The 18,036-nt window shown below is 48.7% G+C and overlaps 1 protein-coding gene across 1 annotated transcript; it reads left to right on the top strand.

Moving 5' to 3' along the window:
* Positions 1-8,437: 8,437 nt before the first annotated feature.
* LOC114845031 (7-alpha-hydroxycholest-4-en-3-one 12-alpha-hydroxylase-like) lies at positions 8,438-11,578 on the top strand. Its single transcript, XM_029132775.3, has 2 exons — positions 8,438-9,289; positions 9,379-11,578. Exon 2 carries the CDS (start codon positions 9,497-9,499, stop codon positions 11,030-11,032), a length of 1,536 nt encoding a protein of 511 aa, XP_028988608.1. The 5' UTR covers positions 8,438-9,289; positions 9,379-9,496; the 3' UTR covers positions 11,033-11,578.
* Positions 11,579-18,036: the final 6,458 nt, after the last annotated feature.

Genomic DNA, 18,036 nt, shown 5'->3' with positions numbered 1-18,036 from the left:
GTATCATATGCATTATTTCAAATGTAACAATTCAATTCATCTGATGTGTCATTGATGATTATACACAACTTGATGCAACAAACAGCAGTGATTCATAGCAAGGAAACCATTGAACACATACAGTTTTTTTCTGTATTCACACAACACATGTTTCTTTTCAATCTGCACAGTTTTAAAATGTAATTACTCAACCTTTATGTGAAGCTTCACACTTATCTTTGCAATAAAAACAGGCTGGATAAACAAATAATGCACAATAGCCACTATGTCTTTGTTGTTTTAAAGAAAAAATGTTAATGAATGAATGAATGAATGAATGAATGAATGAATGAATGAATGAATGAATGAATGAATGAATGAATGAATGAATGAATGAATCAAAGAGTCAATAAAGAGTCAATCAAAGTTGTCTTTAGACTTACACAGAGACATATGTATATAAGGTTCAAGGCTGACCGCTTGATCTACAGTAATATACTGAACGTCATGAGCCAAGGTTTAAACAGGTTCAGATAACACAGGCCGATCATCCTTGACCTTTCCTATTGTGCAACCGTCCTATATTAACTCCAAGTGCAAACATGCCCCGACCAGAGGCCTATAACATAGTCGGGACCAGGAAAGCCACAGAATATGAAAACAAATAATATATTAATTACACAACTGTGTCCTTTAAATCAGCTGAATGATTTAAAGTACATCCTTTACAAGACGTGCCAGTGACCAACTTGCATCTAGGTTTGTACAAATGTGTGATTCTAAGAAAATCATTCAGCATAATCATTTTGAATGGAAAACCAGTTTAGTGATTACAATGCTCTTTGAATAGTTGCTTCCAATATTCAGTCAAGCATTCAGCACTGTTACAGTATGATGCTGTCAGTATATGTCACACAGTCAGGGTCAATAAAGTACACAAACTCAAGAGTCAAATGGAAATATATGTGTATAATCAGTGTGGTATATTTATGTACCATATTATATATTATTATATACTGTATATGGTATATAGTAATTTCTCCATTGCGGAACAATAAAGGTATTCTATTCTATTCTATTCTATTCTATTCTATTCTATTCTATTCTATTCTATTCTATTCTATTCTATATACTGTGTATGCTGCACTTCTGAAGAATCAACAATTTCTTCTGGTCATGTTAACAGGTTACAATGTCTGTTCTATAACCTTTGTATTTTGACAGAATCATTGTCCAAGGTATGTCTGGGACAAACTCTTTTAACCTTTTGAGTAAACACTTATCGCTGATCCCTGATCTTTGAGGGTCTATAAGCTCGTGCCTTAGCATTAGAGCCCCACGGATCAGTAGATGACTTCTTAGGGGCTCTCAGACTGACACCTCTGCAGGAGACCAGGTTCTCTCGATACTCTGCTCTTTTTCTCTCTGATAATGTTTTGTTACCACTTGTAATTGTCATGTTTCAAGCCATGTGTCACGCCACATCCTGTTTTATTTTGTTAAACTTCCTGTTCATTCAGTCGTCACTCACCGGTTCCCAGTATCCACACCTGTTACCAGTTAGTAATCAACACCAGTATATAGCCCCACCGTTCACAGACTCATGTTGCCAGATTGTTAGTTCCGAACTCTTTCCAGCATTTCATGTACAGCTTCTTGTGTTTTGACCCTGATCGCCTTGACTATTGTTTCCTGCCTGAACCTCGTGTGTACCGCCGCCTGTGAGAGAACCGTGACTGACTATCTGACCGTGAGTTTGCTTAATCCCTGCCTGTACCTTTGCCGAGACCTCCTGTGTAACGAACCCTGCTTGAATACCGGACTAGAGATTGCCTGCTCCCATTTGTACTTCATTGCTGAGCCTTCTTGTGTATGACCTGGACCGCCTGACCCTGCCTTGTCAAATAAACCTGTGTTTAACCATCATTGTGCTTCTGTGCCGTGCATGTGGGTCCGACGCCTGCCCAAGTCTGACAGAACAATCTGGCCAGAAATGGACTCCGCCGGTGCAGAGAGCTTCCGAGCACAGCTTATGGCTCAGGAGCAGCGAGTAGCGGAACAGGAGGAGAAGACCAACGCCGCTCTCCAGAGGCTGGCCGAGTGTGTCCTTCGGCAGAAGACGGCGATGGCAGGATTGACCGAGGCGGTGAATCGTCTGACTCAGAGCCCAACGGGAGAGGCGAGGCTGACTCAGAGCGCCGCTGCCGCGACCGCACCCTTGGCCGCAGCGGTTCCCTTGGCCGTCGCCGCGTTCCCATCGGAACGAGCTAGAGTGGCATACGCCATCTCGCATCTGACGGGGGACGCGGAAGCATGGGCGACAGCGGAGTGGCAGAACGGCTCCCCCTGCGTGTGCACATTCGCTGCTTTCGCCACAGCGCTTAAAACAGATCTTCCAGGAAGTCACCCCGGGGCGCGAGGCGGCTCAACGGCTGGTGAACATCCGTCAGCGCGGGAGATCGACTGCAAAGTACGCGATCGAATTCCGAACGCTGGCGGCGGAAGCCGGCTGGGACGCCACAGCACTGGGTGACTTATTCATCCGCGGACTCTCTCGGCGGGTCAAGGATTGTTTAGCGGCGAGGGATTTGCCCAGCGATTTGAACGCTCTGATCGCTCTGGCTATCCAAATTGACCGCAGGCTGGGGAGCACCGAACGGGAGCACCAACAAGAGGAGAGACTGCGGGAGGACCGTCGACACCGCACTACGAGCCCCAGGAGGGGGTATCGAGAGCCCGGCGGCCAGACCGTCCCCCGGAACCCGGAAGTTGGACAGACGCCAGAGGAGCCGAGGCAGATCGGACGCGCACGGCTCACGGAGGAGGAGAAGCGGCGTCGACGCTCCCAGAGACTTTGCATGTATTGCGGCCAGGCGGGGCATTTCGCCTTGCACTGCCCGCTAAAAGACTTGGCTCATCGCTAGCGCGGAGGGTAGCGGTGAGCCGAACGATTTTAGGTAGCGCCTCCGCTCGCTCACTACCAACAGTGACATTAGTTTCCAGTACCCGGTCCGTCCAGCAGGCGGTTCTCATTGATTCTGGAGCCGATGCCAGTCTTATGGACGCAGGACTCGTGGAACGACTGGGCATCGCGGGCACTTCCCTTGGCTTCCCTCGTGGAGACGGCAGCGCTGGACGGACGTCGGCTCTGGAGAGTCACCCACCGCACAGAGCCGGTAATAATGACTTTTGCGGATACTCACACCGAGAAAATGACATTTTTGGTTGTGGAGTCTTGCTACCACCCGGTGGTACTGGGCCACACATGGTTAAGGCTGCACAATCCAACGCTAGATTGGCGCAGGGGGGAGGTGAGCCGATGGGACCCAGATTGTCTGAACACGTGCTTTCAGGCCTCAGTTTCCCAGCAGGCACCTGCGGACGCAGCGGCGACAGCCAGTGAGGGGACCGAGCAGCCCGATCTAACGGGAGTCCCCGAGTGTTACCATGACCTCCGCACGGTGTTCAGCAAGGCTCGAGCGACCTCTCTACCCCCCCATAGGAAACACGATTGCGCGATCAACCTGCGCCCAGGGACCACGCCACCCAAGGGGAGATTGTATCAACTCTCCCCCAAAGAAAACCGGGCCATGAGGGAGTATTTGGACGCTGCGTTGGCCTCAGGTATTATTCACCCTTCATCCTCGCCTGCGGGCGCAGGGTTCTTCTTCGTGGGGAAGAAGGACGGCTCACTGCGGCCCTGCATCGACTACCGGGGTCTCAATGACATCACCATTAGAGACTTCTACCCTCTTCCATTACTTTCCTCCGCCTTTGAGTTGCTAGCAGGGGCCACTCACTTCACGAAACTGGATCTCCGTAACGCGTACCACCTGGTACGGATCCGAGAGGGAGACGAATGGAAGACGGCCTTCAACACCCCGAATGAACACTACGAGTATCTAGTCATGCCCTTCGGCCTTACCAACGCGCCAGCCATCTTCCAGGCCTTCGTGAACGAGGTATTAGGCCCTTTGATTAATGACTTTGTTTTCGTGTACCTCGATGACATCCTGGTCTTTTCTCGCTCCGAGGAGGAGCACATAGCACATGTCCGCCTGGTCCTCAAGAAGTTGCTGGAACACCGGCTGTATGTAAAGGCGTAGAAGTGTGAATTTCATGCGGACCAGGTCTCTTTTTTAGGGTTCATCGTCTCCAGGGATAGGATCGAGATGGATCCGGCCAAGACCCAGGCAGTCCAGGAGTGGCCGGTCCCACAGAGCCGCAGGGAAGTGCAGCGCTTTTTGGGATTCGCCAACTTTTACCGGAAATTCATTAGGAGGTTCAGCGGAATTGCCGCCCCACTGCATGCACTAACCTCGTGTAAGACTGCTTTTCAGTGGACGGCTGAAGCAGAGGAGGCGTTTCAGCGTCTGAAACGCAGCTTCATCACCGCACCCGTGTTGCGGATGCCCGACCCTCAGCGGCAGTTTGTGGTGGAGGTCGACGCGTCCAACTCGGGAGTGGGGGCAGTGTTATCCCAGAGGGATCCCACAGACGGTAGGATCCACCCCTGCGCGTTCATGTCCCGCAAGCTGTCCCCGGCTGAACGTAATTATGACATTGGAGACCGAGAATTGCTTGCTGTTAAGGTGGCACTAGATGAATGGAGACACTGGCTGGAGGGGGCAGACCAGCCCTTCCTAGTGTACACTGACCACTAAAACCTCGAGTACCTTAGAACGGCCAAGAGGCTGAACTCACGCCAGGCCCGATGGGCACTGTTTTTCAGTTGTTTTAATTTCCATTTGTCATACCGTCCAGGGTCTAAGAACGTGAAACCTGATGTCCTGTCTCGCCTGCACGACGCGCAGCAGGACCCAGCGGAACCAGAGCCTATCCTACCACCTGGATGTCTGGTGGGGGCAGTCGCATGGCCAGTGGAGCGTCGAATACGGGAGGCCACCCGTGACCGTCCAGCTCCACGCGGCGTCCCACCCAACCGGCTGTTCGTGCCACCCGACCTCCGAGGGGAGGTGATCCAGTGGGCCCATGCCTCACTGGTAAGTGGGCATCCAGGGGTATCTAGCACCTTGTTTAGGTTGGGAGAACGGTTCTGGTGGCCGACCGTGAAGAAGGACGTCCAGGAATACGTCGCAGCATGCCCCACATGCGCCATGGGCAAGTCTTCGCACCAGTGACCGGCCGGCCTGCTGCATCCCCTGCCGGTACCGCACCGCCCATGGTCGCACATAGCCCTAGACTTTGTTACCGGTCTACCACCCTCCCAGGGGAAGACAGTAGTTATGACGGTGGTAGACCGTTTCTCCAGGTTAGCTCATTTTATCTCGTTGCCCAAGTTGCCGTCAGCCAAGGCTACGGCCCAAGCTATGCTAGAACATGTGTTTAGGATCCATGGCTTTCCCACAGACATTGTATCAGACAGAGGGCCCCAATTCGTCTCGCGATTTTGGCGGGAGTTCTGTAATCTCATTGGGGCGGAGGTCAGTTTATCGTCGGGGTACCACCCCGAGTCCAATGGACAGGCCGAACGGGCCAATCAGCAGCTGGAGGTGGGACTGCGGCTCCTCGCCTCCAGAAACCCGGGGTCATGGGCCAGCAAACTAGTATGGGTAGAGTTTGCCCATAATACATTGCCTTGCACCTCCACCGGACTAACCCCGTTTCAGTGCGCTTATGGGTTCCAGCCACCGTTGTTTCCGGCCTTGGAAGAGGAGGTTCACGTCCCGTCGGCGCACGCACTGGTTCGGCGCTGCCGCCTCACGTGGTTGCAGGCACGGCGCACCATGCTGCAGGCGCGGGACCGATACAAGCGGGCGGCCGACCATAAGCGGACACCGGGCCCGGAGTACAAGGTGGGCGACCAGGTCTGGTTATCCACCAGGGACCTCAGGTTACAGGCCCAGACCCGTAAATTGACCCCAAAGTTCATTGGTCCGTACACTATCTCACGCATCATTAACCCTGTTTCTGTGAGGCTCTCATTGCCCAGGACGATGAGGATATACTCTACCTTTCACATCAGCTGTCTCAAGCCCTACCGAACCTACTATACAGACCAGCTTTTCTAGATGTACTGTAGCAGGGTGATCACAAGGTGGAAGTATTCAGTAGACCTCTACCACATCAGGTAAGCTTCTGTGTTCTAAGTAGTAAGTTACAGCAAAATAAAGTTAGACATTAAAGTAAAGTTATAGAATAGAAAATTCATCTTTTTGTGTGACACATACAGTATGCTCATAGGGAAGTGCTGCCATTGGAAAACACATTTTGAACTGCTAATAACTAAAAATTTTTTGCTCATCAGTTTGTCACAAACAAGTGCAATCAGGGTCAGATCTAAAGTACTGTAGGTAGGCTGCTTCATTGTACGTATTTAGTCCAGTATACACTATACTGTACCTGTTTGTTACCCAGGGACGGTTTCTGCTACTAGATAATCTACTGTAGATAAGATGCTTCATTTTATTTACTTCAGCACACAGTGTACCTATGATTGTACCAGTGCCAAAACACTTTAGCCCAGCATGCCTGAATGACTACCGCCCTGTAGCACTCAATCATTATGAAGTGCTTAGAGCAATTGGTAGAGCAATTGGTCCTGGCACACCTGAAGGAGACTCTCCCATTCACGCTAGACCCACAGAAGATTATGGACTTTCTGACCAACAGACCTCAGCATGTTAGGTCAGACCACATCTGTTGAACCAACTTTACACTCAACACTGGCATACCACAGGGCTGTGTGCTGAGCCCCTTTCTCTACTCACTTATCACCTGTGACTGCAGGCCCATACACGGATTGAACACGATCATTAAGGTTGCAGACTATACAACAGTTTTTGGTCTCATCAGCAAAAAGGACGGAGAGCTTGGTGGCCAAAAATGCCCCATAGACTTCTTAGAAATACACTTTTTAATCACCCTGCCATTACACCATGAAACCGTGCAGTCTGTGACCTGTTTGATATACAGAGACAGTTTCTGTATTTGATTCTTCTAAACACTTGATCATTCCTGTATATTTTACTCAAGGTGAGACTGTTATGACTCATCATACAAGATGGCGGGTCAAATCTGTGATACAAGTCAGAGCCGGACAAGTAACTAGTGTGCATTTAAAGGATTTAATAATATAATATTTGTTTAATTAATAAACAAAGTACTCAAACAAATAACTTGTGCAAATAACAAACGCATATCTTAAACAATATGGAAAGCCCAGAAACGTGAAAAAATAACCAAAAACTAACTTGGGACATGGACCATCAGCACTAGAAACTGTAGCTGGGTAAACTTCAGGTTGAGCATTTAAGCTAGCAGCTATCATGACTTGATTTACCTTCACGTCTTACGTGTGGCACACAGCGTGGCAAAATAGAAAATAGCATGTCTGGTGGTTTTACCTGGTGGCATACAGGTTACTGATAAACACAAGCTTAACTTGATGTACTGTATACATTACCTAGCTCTTGAAGGCTTTAAATACAAACTAAAACAGGTGAACCCAATCCAACGAATTACAGAAGATGACAAGAAACCAAGAAGACACAAAACTAAGGAAGAGAGCCCGGTCGCCCCCTTGTGGCATGGAAAACACAGTCATGACAGAGCCTTCATCTCAAAGGCTGGCTTCCATACGGCCAACATGCCTGAACCAGACGAGCTGGGTGGACCGAGGGAGGCCTGGAGCACGATCAAAACAAAACTAGACAAACACACAGAACAGAACTATAACCAGACATGACACAGACAGATATAACAGAAACAATCCAAACAAACTGAGGGAGTTCATTAAATTAAGTCTCTTAAAGTCCATCTCGATCACCACCTTCATGTTGGGTGGTATTATACAAGTCCACCCAGCAGCCTCTGGGGACAAAATGCCAGTTCCAGTGCCAAGGCTAAAACAAATTCCTCTGGGAGGTTTGATGGCGAATCAAGACCCCTCCAGGGGGTCGTAACGAGTGATGGCCTCCTCTGGCTTGTGTTGGCTAGAGGAGCAAGACCATCGCATTGGCCAAGGCAAAGAAGGCAATGCCACCATTACGGCTGAAGGTGACAGAGGTGAGGCCACCAGTCTGGCGGCGAGGCCCAAAGAAGAACGAAGAAACCGAACCAGGGTGAGACAAGTCTGCAGCTCTAGGCAACGAACCAGGAAGGCGACGTGACGAACCAGCAGAGTTGGGGAATGCAGCGTCAAAGGACGAACCAGATGGAATCAAATCAATCAATGTTGTCTTTCAATTGTCTTTATTATTGCAATAGAAGTACACAGAGACATGTGTATATAAGATGCACGCTTCACCGCTTAAACTAATATACTGAGCCATGGTTTAAACAGGTTCAAATAACACAGGCTTATCATCCTTGACCTTTCTTATTGTGCAACTGTCCTGTATTAACTCCAAGTGCAAACATGCCCCGACCAGAGGCCTTTAACATAGTCGGGACCAGAGGAAAGCCACAGAATATGAAACAAACAATATATTAATTATACGACTGTGTCCTTTGAATCAGCTAACTGAATGAATGCCAGTCACCAACTTGCATCTAGGTTTGTGCAAATGTGTCTGATTCTAAGGAAATCAGTCAGCATAATCACTTTGAAAAGAAAACAAGTTACGTTACAATGCTCTTTGAATAGTTGCTTCCAATATTGTATCAGCAGTCTAGCATTTGACGCTCCTACAGTACAATGCTGTCATCATGTATGATATATATATATCAGAATCAGGGTCAATTAAGAACACAAACCCAAGAGTTACAGTAAGTGGAAATATATGTGTATAATCACTTCCCAAAGAGGAAATTTATGGGGAGAATTCATTCTTTCCTAGAAATTTGTAGAACACAAACATTATACATTATTTATAAAAGAAGTACGTTAACATTGCTGTTTCCATTATTAATGAAATACTTTCCAATATAAATTAATTCGCATAATAATAATAATGATTCTTTTTCTTGGTTAAAACAAAGTGACTAAAAATAAAGACTAGCTTTTCCAGCTTCAGCAGGTGATCACAAGGTGGCAGCATTCAGTAGACCTCTACCACATCAGGTCAGCATCTGTGCTCTTAGTAGTAAGTTACAGCAAAGTAAAGTTAGACATAGAAGAGCAGAAAAGAGAATTAATGTCTTTTTTTGTGTGACACATAAAGTATGCTCATAGGGAAAATGCTGCCTTTGGTAAACACATTTCAACTTATTACGAATCAGTTTGTTACAAACAAGGGACATACGATTTAGCTCTAACTAAGTTTCTTCATTTTATTTAGTCCAACACACAGTTTACCTGTGTGTTACGGTTTCTGCTATGATTGTTTTCAACACTGAGAAGGTGAAGGTGAGACATGTAGTCCGTTTTTTTACTTTATTATTGTAAATACTTGATAGTTTGTCTGCTACTAATCAGTGATTTCATTATTTGACTAGGCAGAGGCTGGAATGCTGAAACCGATCCTGTGAGCAGAGGGAGGAGCAAAAGGTTGTTTATAACCCAGCATGTTTAACTTCCTTCCGAATCATTGTGTGCTCGACCGAGGAACCAGCCATGGGACTGCTGCTACCGATCATCCTAAGCTGTCTCGCAGCTCTCATAGCAGGACTGTACGTTCTCGGGGTGTTTCGTCAGCGACGACCAGGAGAGCCCCCTTTGGATAAAGGCCTTGTTCCCTGGCTTGGTCATGTCTTCGAGTTTCGCAGGAACACCTTCAAGTTTCTGCAAAGGATGAAGCAAAAACATGGAGACGTGTTCACCGTCCAGATGGGTGGATTTTATTTCACATTCCTGCAGGATCCGATGTCATTTGGGGCATTTGTTAAAGAGACTCGAGAGAAGCTGGATTTTGTCAAATTTGCAGTCCATCTGGTGCGCAGAGTGTTTGGGTATGTTGCCATAGAAAATGATCACCACCTACTTGAGGTATCCAGCAATAAGCACCTGAAAGGGGACGGTCTGGGGGTTATGACACAAGCCATGATGAGCAATTTGCAGAACCTTATGCTGCACAACATCAACTCAGATGGAGAACAAAAGACCTGGATAGAAGACGGGCTGTTTATGTACTGCTACAATATTGTTTTCAGAGCTGGCTACTTGTCTCTCTATGGAAATGTTCCCAGCAAGTCAGTGGAAAGTGAGGAAAAAGCCAAAGAGAAAGACAGAGCTGAATCAGAAGCCTTATTTTACGAGTTTCGGAAATATGACCAACTCTTCCCCAACCTGGCTTATGGGATCCTGTCTCCAAAGCAAAGAGCTGAAGCAAACAGCCTAATGAATTACTTCTGGAAAACGCTGTCAGTGCAGAAGATAAAGGCCAAGGACAACATCAGTCGCTGGGTGGGGGACATGCAGCAAGCTAGAGAGGAGCTGGGTATGGAAGAGTCAATGATAAACAAGTACATGTTTCTTCTGCTGTGGGCCTCTCAGGGCAACACAGGCCCCTCTTCATTTTGGCTGCTCCTCTTCCTCATGAAGCACCCAGAAGCAATGAAAGCTGTAAAGGAAGAGGTAGATAGGCTTGTGAAGGAAAGTGGACAAGAAGTGAAGCCTGGTGGCCCTTTGATCGACCTCACTCGTGAAATGCTGACAAAGACTCCAGTCCTGGACAGTGCAGTGGAGGAGACTTTGCGCCTCACTGCTGCACCTCTTCTAACGAGGGCAGTGCTCAAGGACATGACCCTGAAGATGGCCGACGGCCGCGAATACCTGATTCGTGAGGGTGACAGACTGGCAATGTTCCCTTACATTGATGTTCATGTTGACCCTGAGATCCATCCTGAGCCACATTCATTTAAGTATGACCGCTTCCTAAATCCAAACGGAACCAGGAAAACAGATTTTTACAAAGCAGGGAAGAAGGTGAAGTACTACACCATGCCCTGGGGTGCAGGGGTGTCCATGTGCCCCGGACGTTTCTTTGCCACCAATGAGCTGAAACAGTTTGCTTTCCTCATGCTGGTCTACTTTGACTTTGAGCTGAAGAATCCTGATGAGAAGATCCCTGAAATTGACTTCAAGAGATGGGGTTTTGGATCGATGCAGCCTCTGAATGATATCAAGTTTCGATACCGACTTAGATATTAAACTACTCATTCATTCTGGGGGTAATCAAAATCTGTAATCATTTGTTGTATTTACAAGAAATCCTGTCATTCAATTGTACATTTTTTTACATTTCAGTGTTACAATGTGATAAGCTCAAAATAGTTGTTGCTCACAAATTTAAAGTTTTCTTGTTCTGCAACATGTGATTTACCACACACCACTTGGTTCTTTTTCATCATCATTTTTTTTTGGCAATAGGCTTAAACAAGAGATTTCAGTAAGCAACAGTGTGCAAGTATCATATGCATTATTTCAAATGTAAACAATTCAATTCATCTGATGTGTCATTGATGATTATACACAACTTGATGCAACAAACAGCAGTGATTCATAGCAAGGAAACCATTGAACACATACAGTTTTTTTCTGTATTCACACAACACATGTTTCTTTTCAATCTGCACAGTTTTAAAATGTAATTACTCAACCTTTATGTGAAGCTTCACACTTATCTTTGCAATAAAAACAGGCTGGATAAACAAATAATGCACAATAGCCACTATGTCTTTGTTGTTTTAAAGAAAAAATGTTAATGAATGAATGAATGAATGAATAAATGAATGAATGAATGAATGAATGAATGAATGAATGAATGAATGAATGAATGAATGAATGAATGAATGAATGAATGAATGAATGAATGAATGAATGAATGAATGAATCAAAGAGTCAATAAAGAGTCAATCAAAGTTGTCTTTAGACTTACACAGAGACATATGTATATAAGGTTCAAGGCTGACCGCTTGATCTACAGTAATATACTGAACGTCATGAGCCAAGGTTTAAACAGGTTCAGATAACACAGGCCGATCATCCATGACCTTTCCTATTGTGCAACTGTCCTATATTAACTCCAAGTGCAAACATGCCCCGACCAGAGGCCTATAACATAGTCGGGACCAGGAAAGCCACAGAATATGAAAACAAATAATATATTAATTACACAACTGTGTCCTTTAAATCAGCTGGTCAGTGACCAACTTGCATCTAGGTTTGTACAAATGTGTGATTCTAAGAAAATCATTCAGCATAATCATTTTGAATGGAAAACCAGTTTAGTGATTACAATGCTCTTTGAATAGTTGCTTCCAATATTCAGTCAAGCATTCAGCACTGTTACAGTATGATGCTGTCAGTATATGTCACACAGTCAGGGTCAATAAAGTACACAAACTCAAGAGTCAAATGGAAATATATGTGTATAATCAGTGTGGTATATTTATGTGCCATATTATATATTATTATATACTGTATATGGTATATAGTAATTTCTCCATTGCGGAACAATAAAGGTATTCTATTCTATTCTATTCTATTCTATTCTATTCTATTCTATTCTATTCTATTCTATTCTATTCTATTCTATATACTGTGTATGTTGCACTTCTGAAGAATCAACAATTTCTTCTGGTCATGTTAACAGGTTACAATGTCTGTTCTATAACCTTTGTATTTTGACAGAATCATTGTCCAAGGTATGTCTGGGACGAACTCCTTTAACCTTTTGAGTAAACACTTATCGCTGATCCCTGATCTTTGAGGGTCTATAAGCTCGTGCCTTAGCATTAGAGCCCCACGGATCAGTAGATGACTTCTTAGGGGCTCTCAGACTGACACCTCTGCAGGAGACCAGGTTCTCTCGATACTCTGCTCTTTTTCTCTCTGATAATGTTTTGTTACCACTTGTAATTGTCATGTTTCAAGCCATGTGTCAGCCACATCCTGTTTTATTTTGTTAAACTTCCTGTTCATTCAGTCGTCACTCACCGGTTCCCAGTATCCACACCTGTTACCAGTTAGTAATCAACACCAGTATATAGCCCCACCGTTCACAGACTCATGTTGCCAGATTGTTAGTTCCGAACTCTTTCCAGCATTTCATGTACAGCTTCTCGTGTTTTGACCCTGATCGCCTTGACTATTGTTTCCTGCCTGAACCTCGTGTGTACCGCCGCCTGTGAGAGAACCGTGACTGACTATCTGACCGTGAGTTTGCTTAATCCCTGCCTGTACCTTTGCCGAGACCTCCTGTGTAACGAACCCTGCTTGAATACCGGACTAGAGATTGCCTGCTCCCATTTGTACTTCATTGCTGAGCCTTCTTGTGTATGACCTGGACCGCCTGACCCTGCCTTGTCAAATAAACCTGTGTTTAACCATCATCGTGCTTCTGTGCCGTGCATGTGGGTCCGACGCCTGCCCAAGTCTGACAGAACAATCTGGCCAGAAATGGACTCCGCCGGTGCAGAGAGCTTCCGAGCACAGCTTATGGCTCAGGAGCAGCGAGTAGCGGAACAGGAGGAGAAGACCAACGCCGCTCTCCAGAGGCTGGCCGAGTGTGTCCTTCGGCAGAAGACGGCGATGGCAGGATTGACCGAGGCGGTGAATCGTCTGACTCAGAGCCCAACGGGAGAGGCGAGGCTGACTCAGAGCGCCGCTGCCGCGACCGCACCCTTGGCCGCAGCGGTTCCCTTGGCCGTCGCCCCGGAAGCCAGGCTGGGCGCCCCGATACGGTTTTCGGGTGAGTCAGGAGACTGTCGAGCATTCCTCACTCAGTGTGAGATTCACTTTGAGTTACATTCACCCGCGTTCCCATCGGAACGGGCTCGAGTGGCATACGCCATCTCGCATCTGACGGGGGACGCGGAAGCATGGGCGACAGCGGAGTGGCAGAACGGCTCCCCCTGCGTGTGCACATTCGCTGCTTTCGCCACAGCGCTTAAACAGATCTTCCAGGAAGTCACCCCGGGGCGCGAGGCGGCTCAACGGCTGGTGAACATCCGTCAGGGCGGGAGATCGACTGCGAAGTACGCGATCGAATTCCGAACGCTGGCGGCGGAAGCCGGCTGGGACGCCACAGCACTGGGTGACTTAGTCATCCGCGGACTCTCTCGGCGGGTCAAGGATTGTTTAGCGGCGAGGGATTTGCCCAGCGATTTGAACGCTCTGATCGCTCTGGCTATCCAAATTGACCGCAGGCTGGGGAGCACCGAACGGGAGCACCAACGAGAGGAGAGACTGCGGGAGGACCGTCGACACCGCACTACGAGCCCCAGGAGGGGGTATCGAGAGCCCGGCGGCCAGACCGTCCCCCGGAACCCGGAAGTTGGACAGACGCCAGAGGAGCCGAGGCAGATCGGACGCGCACGGCTCACGGAGGAGGAGAAGCGGCGTCGACGCTCCCAGAGACTTTGCATGTATTGCGGCCAGGCGGGGCATTTCGCCTTGCACTGCCCGCTAAAAGACTTGGCTCATCGCTAGCGCGGAGGGTAGCGGTGAGCCGAACGATTTTAGGTAGCGCCTCCGCTCGCTCACTACCAACAGTGACATTAGTTTCCAGTACCCGGTCCGTCCAGCAGGCGGTTCTCATTGATTCTGGAGCCGATGCCAGTCTTATGGACGCAGGACTCGTGGAACGACTGGGCATCGCGGCACTTCCCTTGGCTTCCCTCGTGGAGACGGCAGCGCTGGACGGACGTCGGCTCTGGAGAGTCACCCACCGCACAGAGCCGGTAATAATGACTTTTGCGGATACTCACACCGAGAAAATGACATTTTTGGTTGTGGAGTCTTGCTACCACCCGGTGGTACTGGGCCACACATGGTTAAGGCTGCACAATCCAACGCTAGATTGGCGCAGGGGGGAGGTGAGCCGATGGGACCCAGATTGTCTGAACACGTGCTTTCAGGCCTCAGTTTCCCAGCAGGCACCTGCGGACGCAGCGGCGACAGCCAGTGAGGGGACCGAGCAGCCCGATCTAACGGGAGTCCCCGAGTGTTACCATGACCTCCGCACGGTGTTCAGCAAGGCTCGAGCGACCTCTCTACCCCCCCATAGGAAACACGATTGCGCGATCAACCTGCGCCCAGGGACCACGCCACCCAAGGGGAGATTGTATCAACTCTCCCCCAAAGAAAACCGGGCCATGAGGGAGTATTTGAACGCTGCGTTGGCCTCAGGTATTATTCACCCTTCATCCTCGCCTGCGGGCGCAGGGTTCTTCTTCGTGGGGAAGAAGCACGGCTCACTGCGGCCCTGCATCGACTACCGGGGTCTCAATGACATCACCATTAGAGACTCCTACCCTCTTCCATTACTTTCCTCCGCCTTTGAGTTGCTAGCAGGGGCCACTCACTTCACGAAACTGGATCTCCGTAACGCGTACCACCTGGTACGGATCCGAGAGGGAGACGAATGGAAGACGGCCTTCAACACCCCGAATGAACACTACGAGTATCTAGTCATGCCCTTCGGCCTTACCAACGCGCCAGCCATCTTCCAGGCCTTCGTGAACGAGGTATTAGGCCCTATGATTAATGACTTTGTTTTCGTGTACCTCGATGACATCCTGGTCTTTTCTCGCTCCGAGGAGGAGCACATAGCACATGTCCGCCTGGTCCTCAAGAAGTTGCTGGAACACCGGACCAGGTCTCTTTTTTAGGGTTCATCGTCTCCAGGGATAGGATCGAGATGGATCCGGCCAAGACCCAGGCAGTCCAGGAGTGGCCAGTCCCGCAGAGCCGCAGGGAAGTGCAGCGCTTTTTGGGATTCGCCAACTTTTACCGGAAATTCATTAGGAGGTTCAGCGGAATTGCCGCCCCACTGCATGCACTAACCTCGTGTAAGACTGCTTTTCAGTGGACGGCTGAAGCAGAGGAGGCGTTTCAGCGTCTGAAACGCAGCTTCATCACCGCACCCGTGTTGCGGATGCCCGACCCTCAGCGGCAGTTTGTGCTGGAGGTCGACGCGTCCAACTCGGGAGTGGGGGCAGTGTTATCCCAGAGGGATCCCACAGACGGTAGGATCCACCCCTGCGCGTTCATGTCCCGCAAGCTGTCCCCGGCTGAACGTAATTATGACATTGGAGACCGAGAATTGCTTGCTGTTAAGGTGGCACTAGATGAATGGAGACACTGGCTGGAGGGGGCAGACCAGCCCTTCCTAGTGTACACTGACCACTAAAACCTTGAGTACCTTAGAACGGCCAAGAGGCTGAACTCACGCCAGGCCCGATGGGCACTGTTTTTCAGTTGTTTTAATTTCCATTTGTCATACCGTCCAGGGTCTAAGAACGTGAAACCTGATGTCCTGTCTCGCCTGCACGACGCGCAGCAGGACCCAGCGGAACCAGAGCCTATCCTACCACCTGGATGTCTGGTGGGGGCAGTCGCATGGCCAGTGGAGCGTCGAGTACGGGAGGCCACCCGTGACCGTCCAGCTCCACGCGGCCCCCCACCCAACCGGCTGTTCGTGCCACCCGACCTCCGAGGGGAGGTGATCCAGTGGGCCCATGCCTCACTGGTAAGTGGGCATCCAGGGGTATCTAGCACCTTGTTTAGGTTGGGAGAACGGTTCTGGTGGCCGACCGTGAAGAAGGACGTCCAGGAATACGTCGCAGCATGCCCCACATGCGCCATGGGCAAGTCTTCGCACCAGTGACCGGCCGGCCTGCTGCATCCCCTGCCGGTCTACCACCCTCCCAGGGGAAGACAGTAGTTATGACGGTGGTAGACCGTTTCTCCAGGTTAGCTCATTTTATCTCGTTGCCCAAGTTGCCGTCAGCCAAGGCTACGGCCCAAGCTATGCTAGAACATGTGTTTAGGATCTATGGCTTTCCCACAGACATTGTATCAGACAGAGGGCCCCAATTCGTCTCGCGATTTTGGCGGGAGTTCTGTAATCTCATTGGGGCGGAGGTCAGTTTATCGTCGGGGTACCACCCCGAGTCCAATGGACAGGCCGAACGGGCCAATCAGCAGCTGGAGGTGGGACTGCGGCTCCTCGCCTCCAGAAACCCGGGGTCATGGGCCAGCAAACTAGTATGGGTAGAGTTTGCCCATAATACATTGCCTTGCACCTCCACCGGACTAACCCCGTTTCAGTGCGCTTATGGGTTCCAGCCACCGTTGTTTCCGGCCTTGGAAGAGGAGGTACACGTCCCGTCGGCGCACGCACTGGTTCGGCGCTGCCGCCTCACGTGGTTGCAGGCACGGCGCACCATGCTGCAGGCGCGGGACCGATACAAGCGGGCGGCCGACCATAAGCGGACACCGGGCCCGGAGTACAAGGTGGGCGACCAGGTCTGGTTATCCACCAGGGACCTCAGGTTACAGGCCCAGACCCGTAAATTGACCCCAAAGTTCATTGGTCCGTACACTATCTCACGCATCATTAACCCTGTTTCTGTGAGGCTCTCATTGCCCAGGACGATGAGGATATACTCTACCTTTCACATCAGCTGTCTCAAGCCCTACCGAACCTACTATACAGACCAGCTTTTCTAGATGTACTGTAGCAGGTGATCACAAGGTGGAAGTATTCAGTAGACCTCTACCACATCAGGTAAGCTTCTGTGTTCTAAGTAGTAAGTTACAGCAAAATAAAGTTAGACATTAAAGTAAAGTTATAGAATAGAAAATTCATCTTTTTGTGTGACACATACAGTATGCTCATAGGGAAAGTGCTGCCATTGGTAAACACATTTTGAACTGCTAATAACTAAAAATTTTTTGCTCATCAGTTTGTCACAAACAAGTGCAATCAGGGTCAGATCTAAAGTACTGTAGGTAGGCTGCTTCATTGTACGTATTTAGTCCAGTATACACTATACTGTACCTGTTTGTTACCCAGGGACGGTTTCTGCTACTAGATAATCTACTGTAGATAAGATGCTTCATTTTATTTACTTCAGCACACAGTGTACCTATGATTGTACCAGTGCCAAAACACTTTAGCCCAGCATGCCTGAATGACTACCGCCCTGTAGCACTCAATCATTATGAAGTGCTTAGAGCAATTGGTCCTGGCACACCTGAAGGAGACTCTCCCATTCACGCTAGACCCACAGAAGATTATGGATTATGGACTTTCTGACCAACAGACCTCAGCATGTTAGGTCAGACCACATCTGTTGAACCAACTTTACACTCAACACTGGCATACCACAGGGCTGTGTGCTGAGCCCCTTTCTCTACTCACTTAT

The sequence above is a fragment of the Betta splendens genome, chromosome 17 (assembly GCF_900634795.4).
Source record: "Betta splendens chromosome 17, fBetSpl5.4, whole genome shotgun sequence".
In the NCBI taxonomy this organism is placed as follows: domain Eukaryota; kingdom Metazoa; phylum Chordata; class Actinopteri; order Anabantiformes; family Osphronemidae; genus Betta; species Betta splendens.
Note: the sequence above shows the minus strand (reverse complement) of the source record. Positions and strands in the feature narration are given on the sequence as shown.

What these genes read in the sequence shown, in the direction of transcription:
- LOC114845031 (XM_029132775.3), top strand. Translation starts at nt 9,497, where the DNA reads ATGGGACTGCTGCTACCGATCATCCTAAGCTGTCTCGCAGCTCTCATA.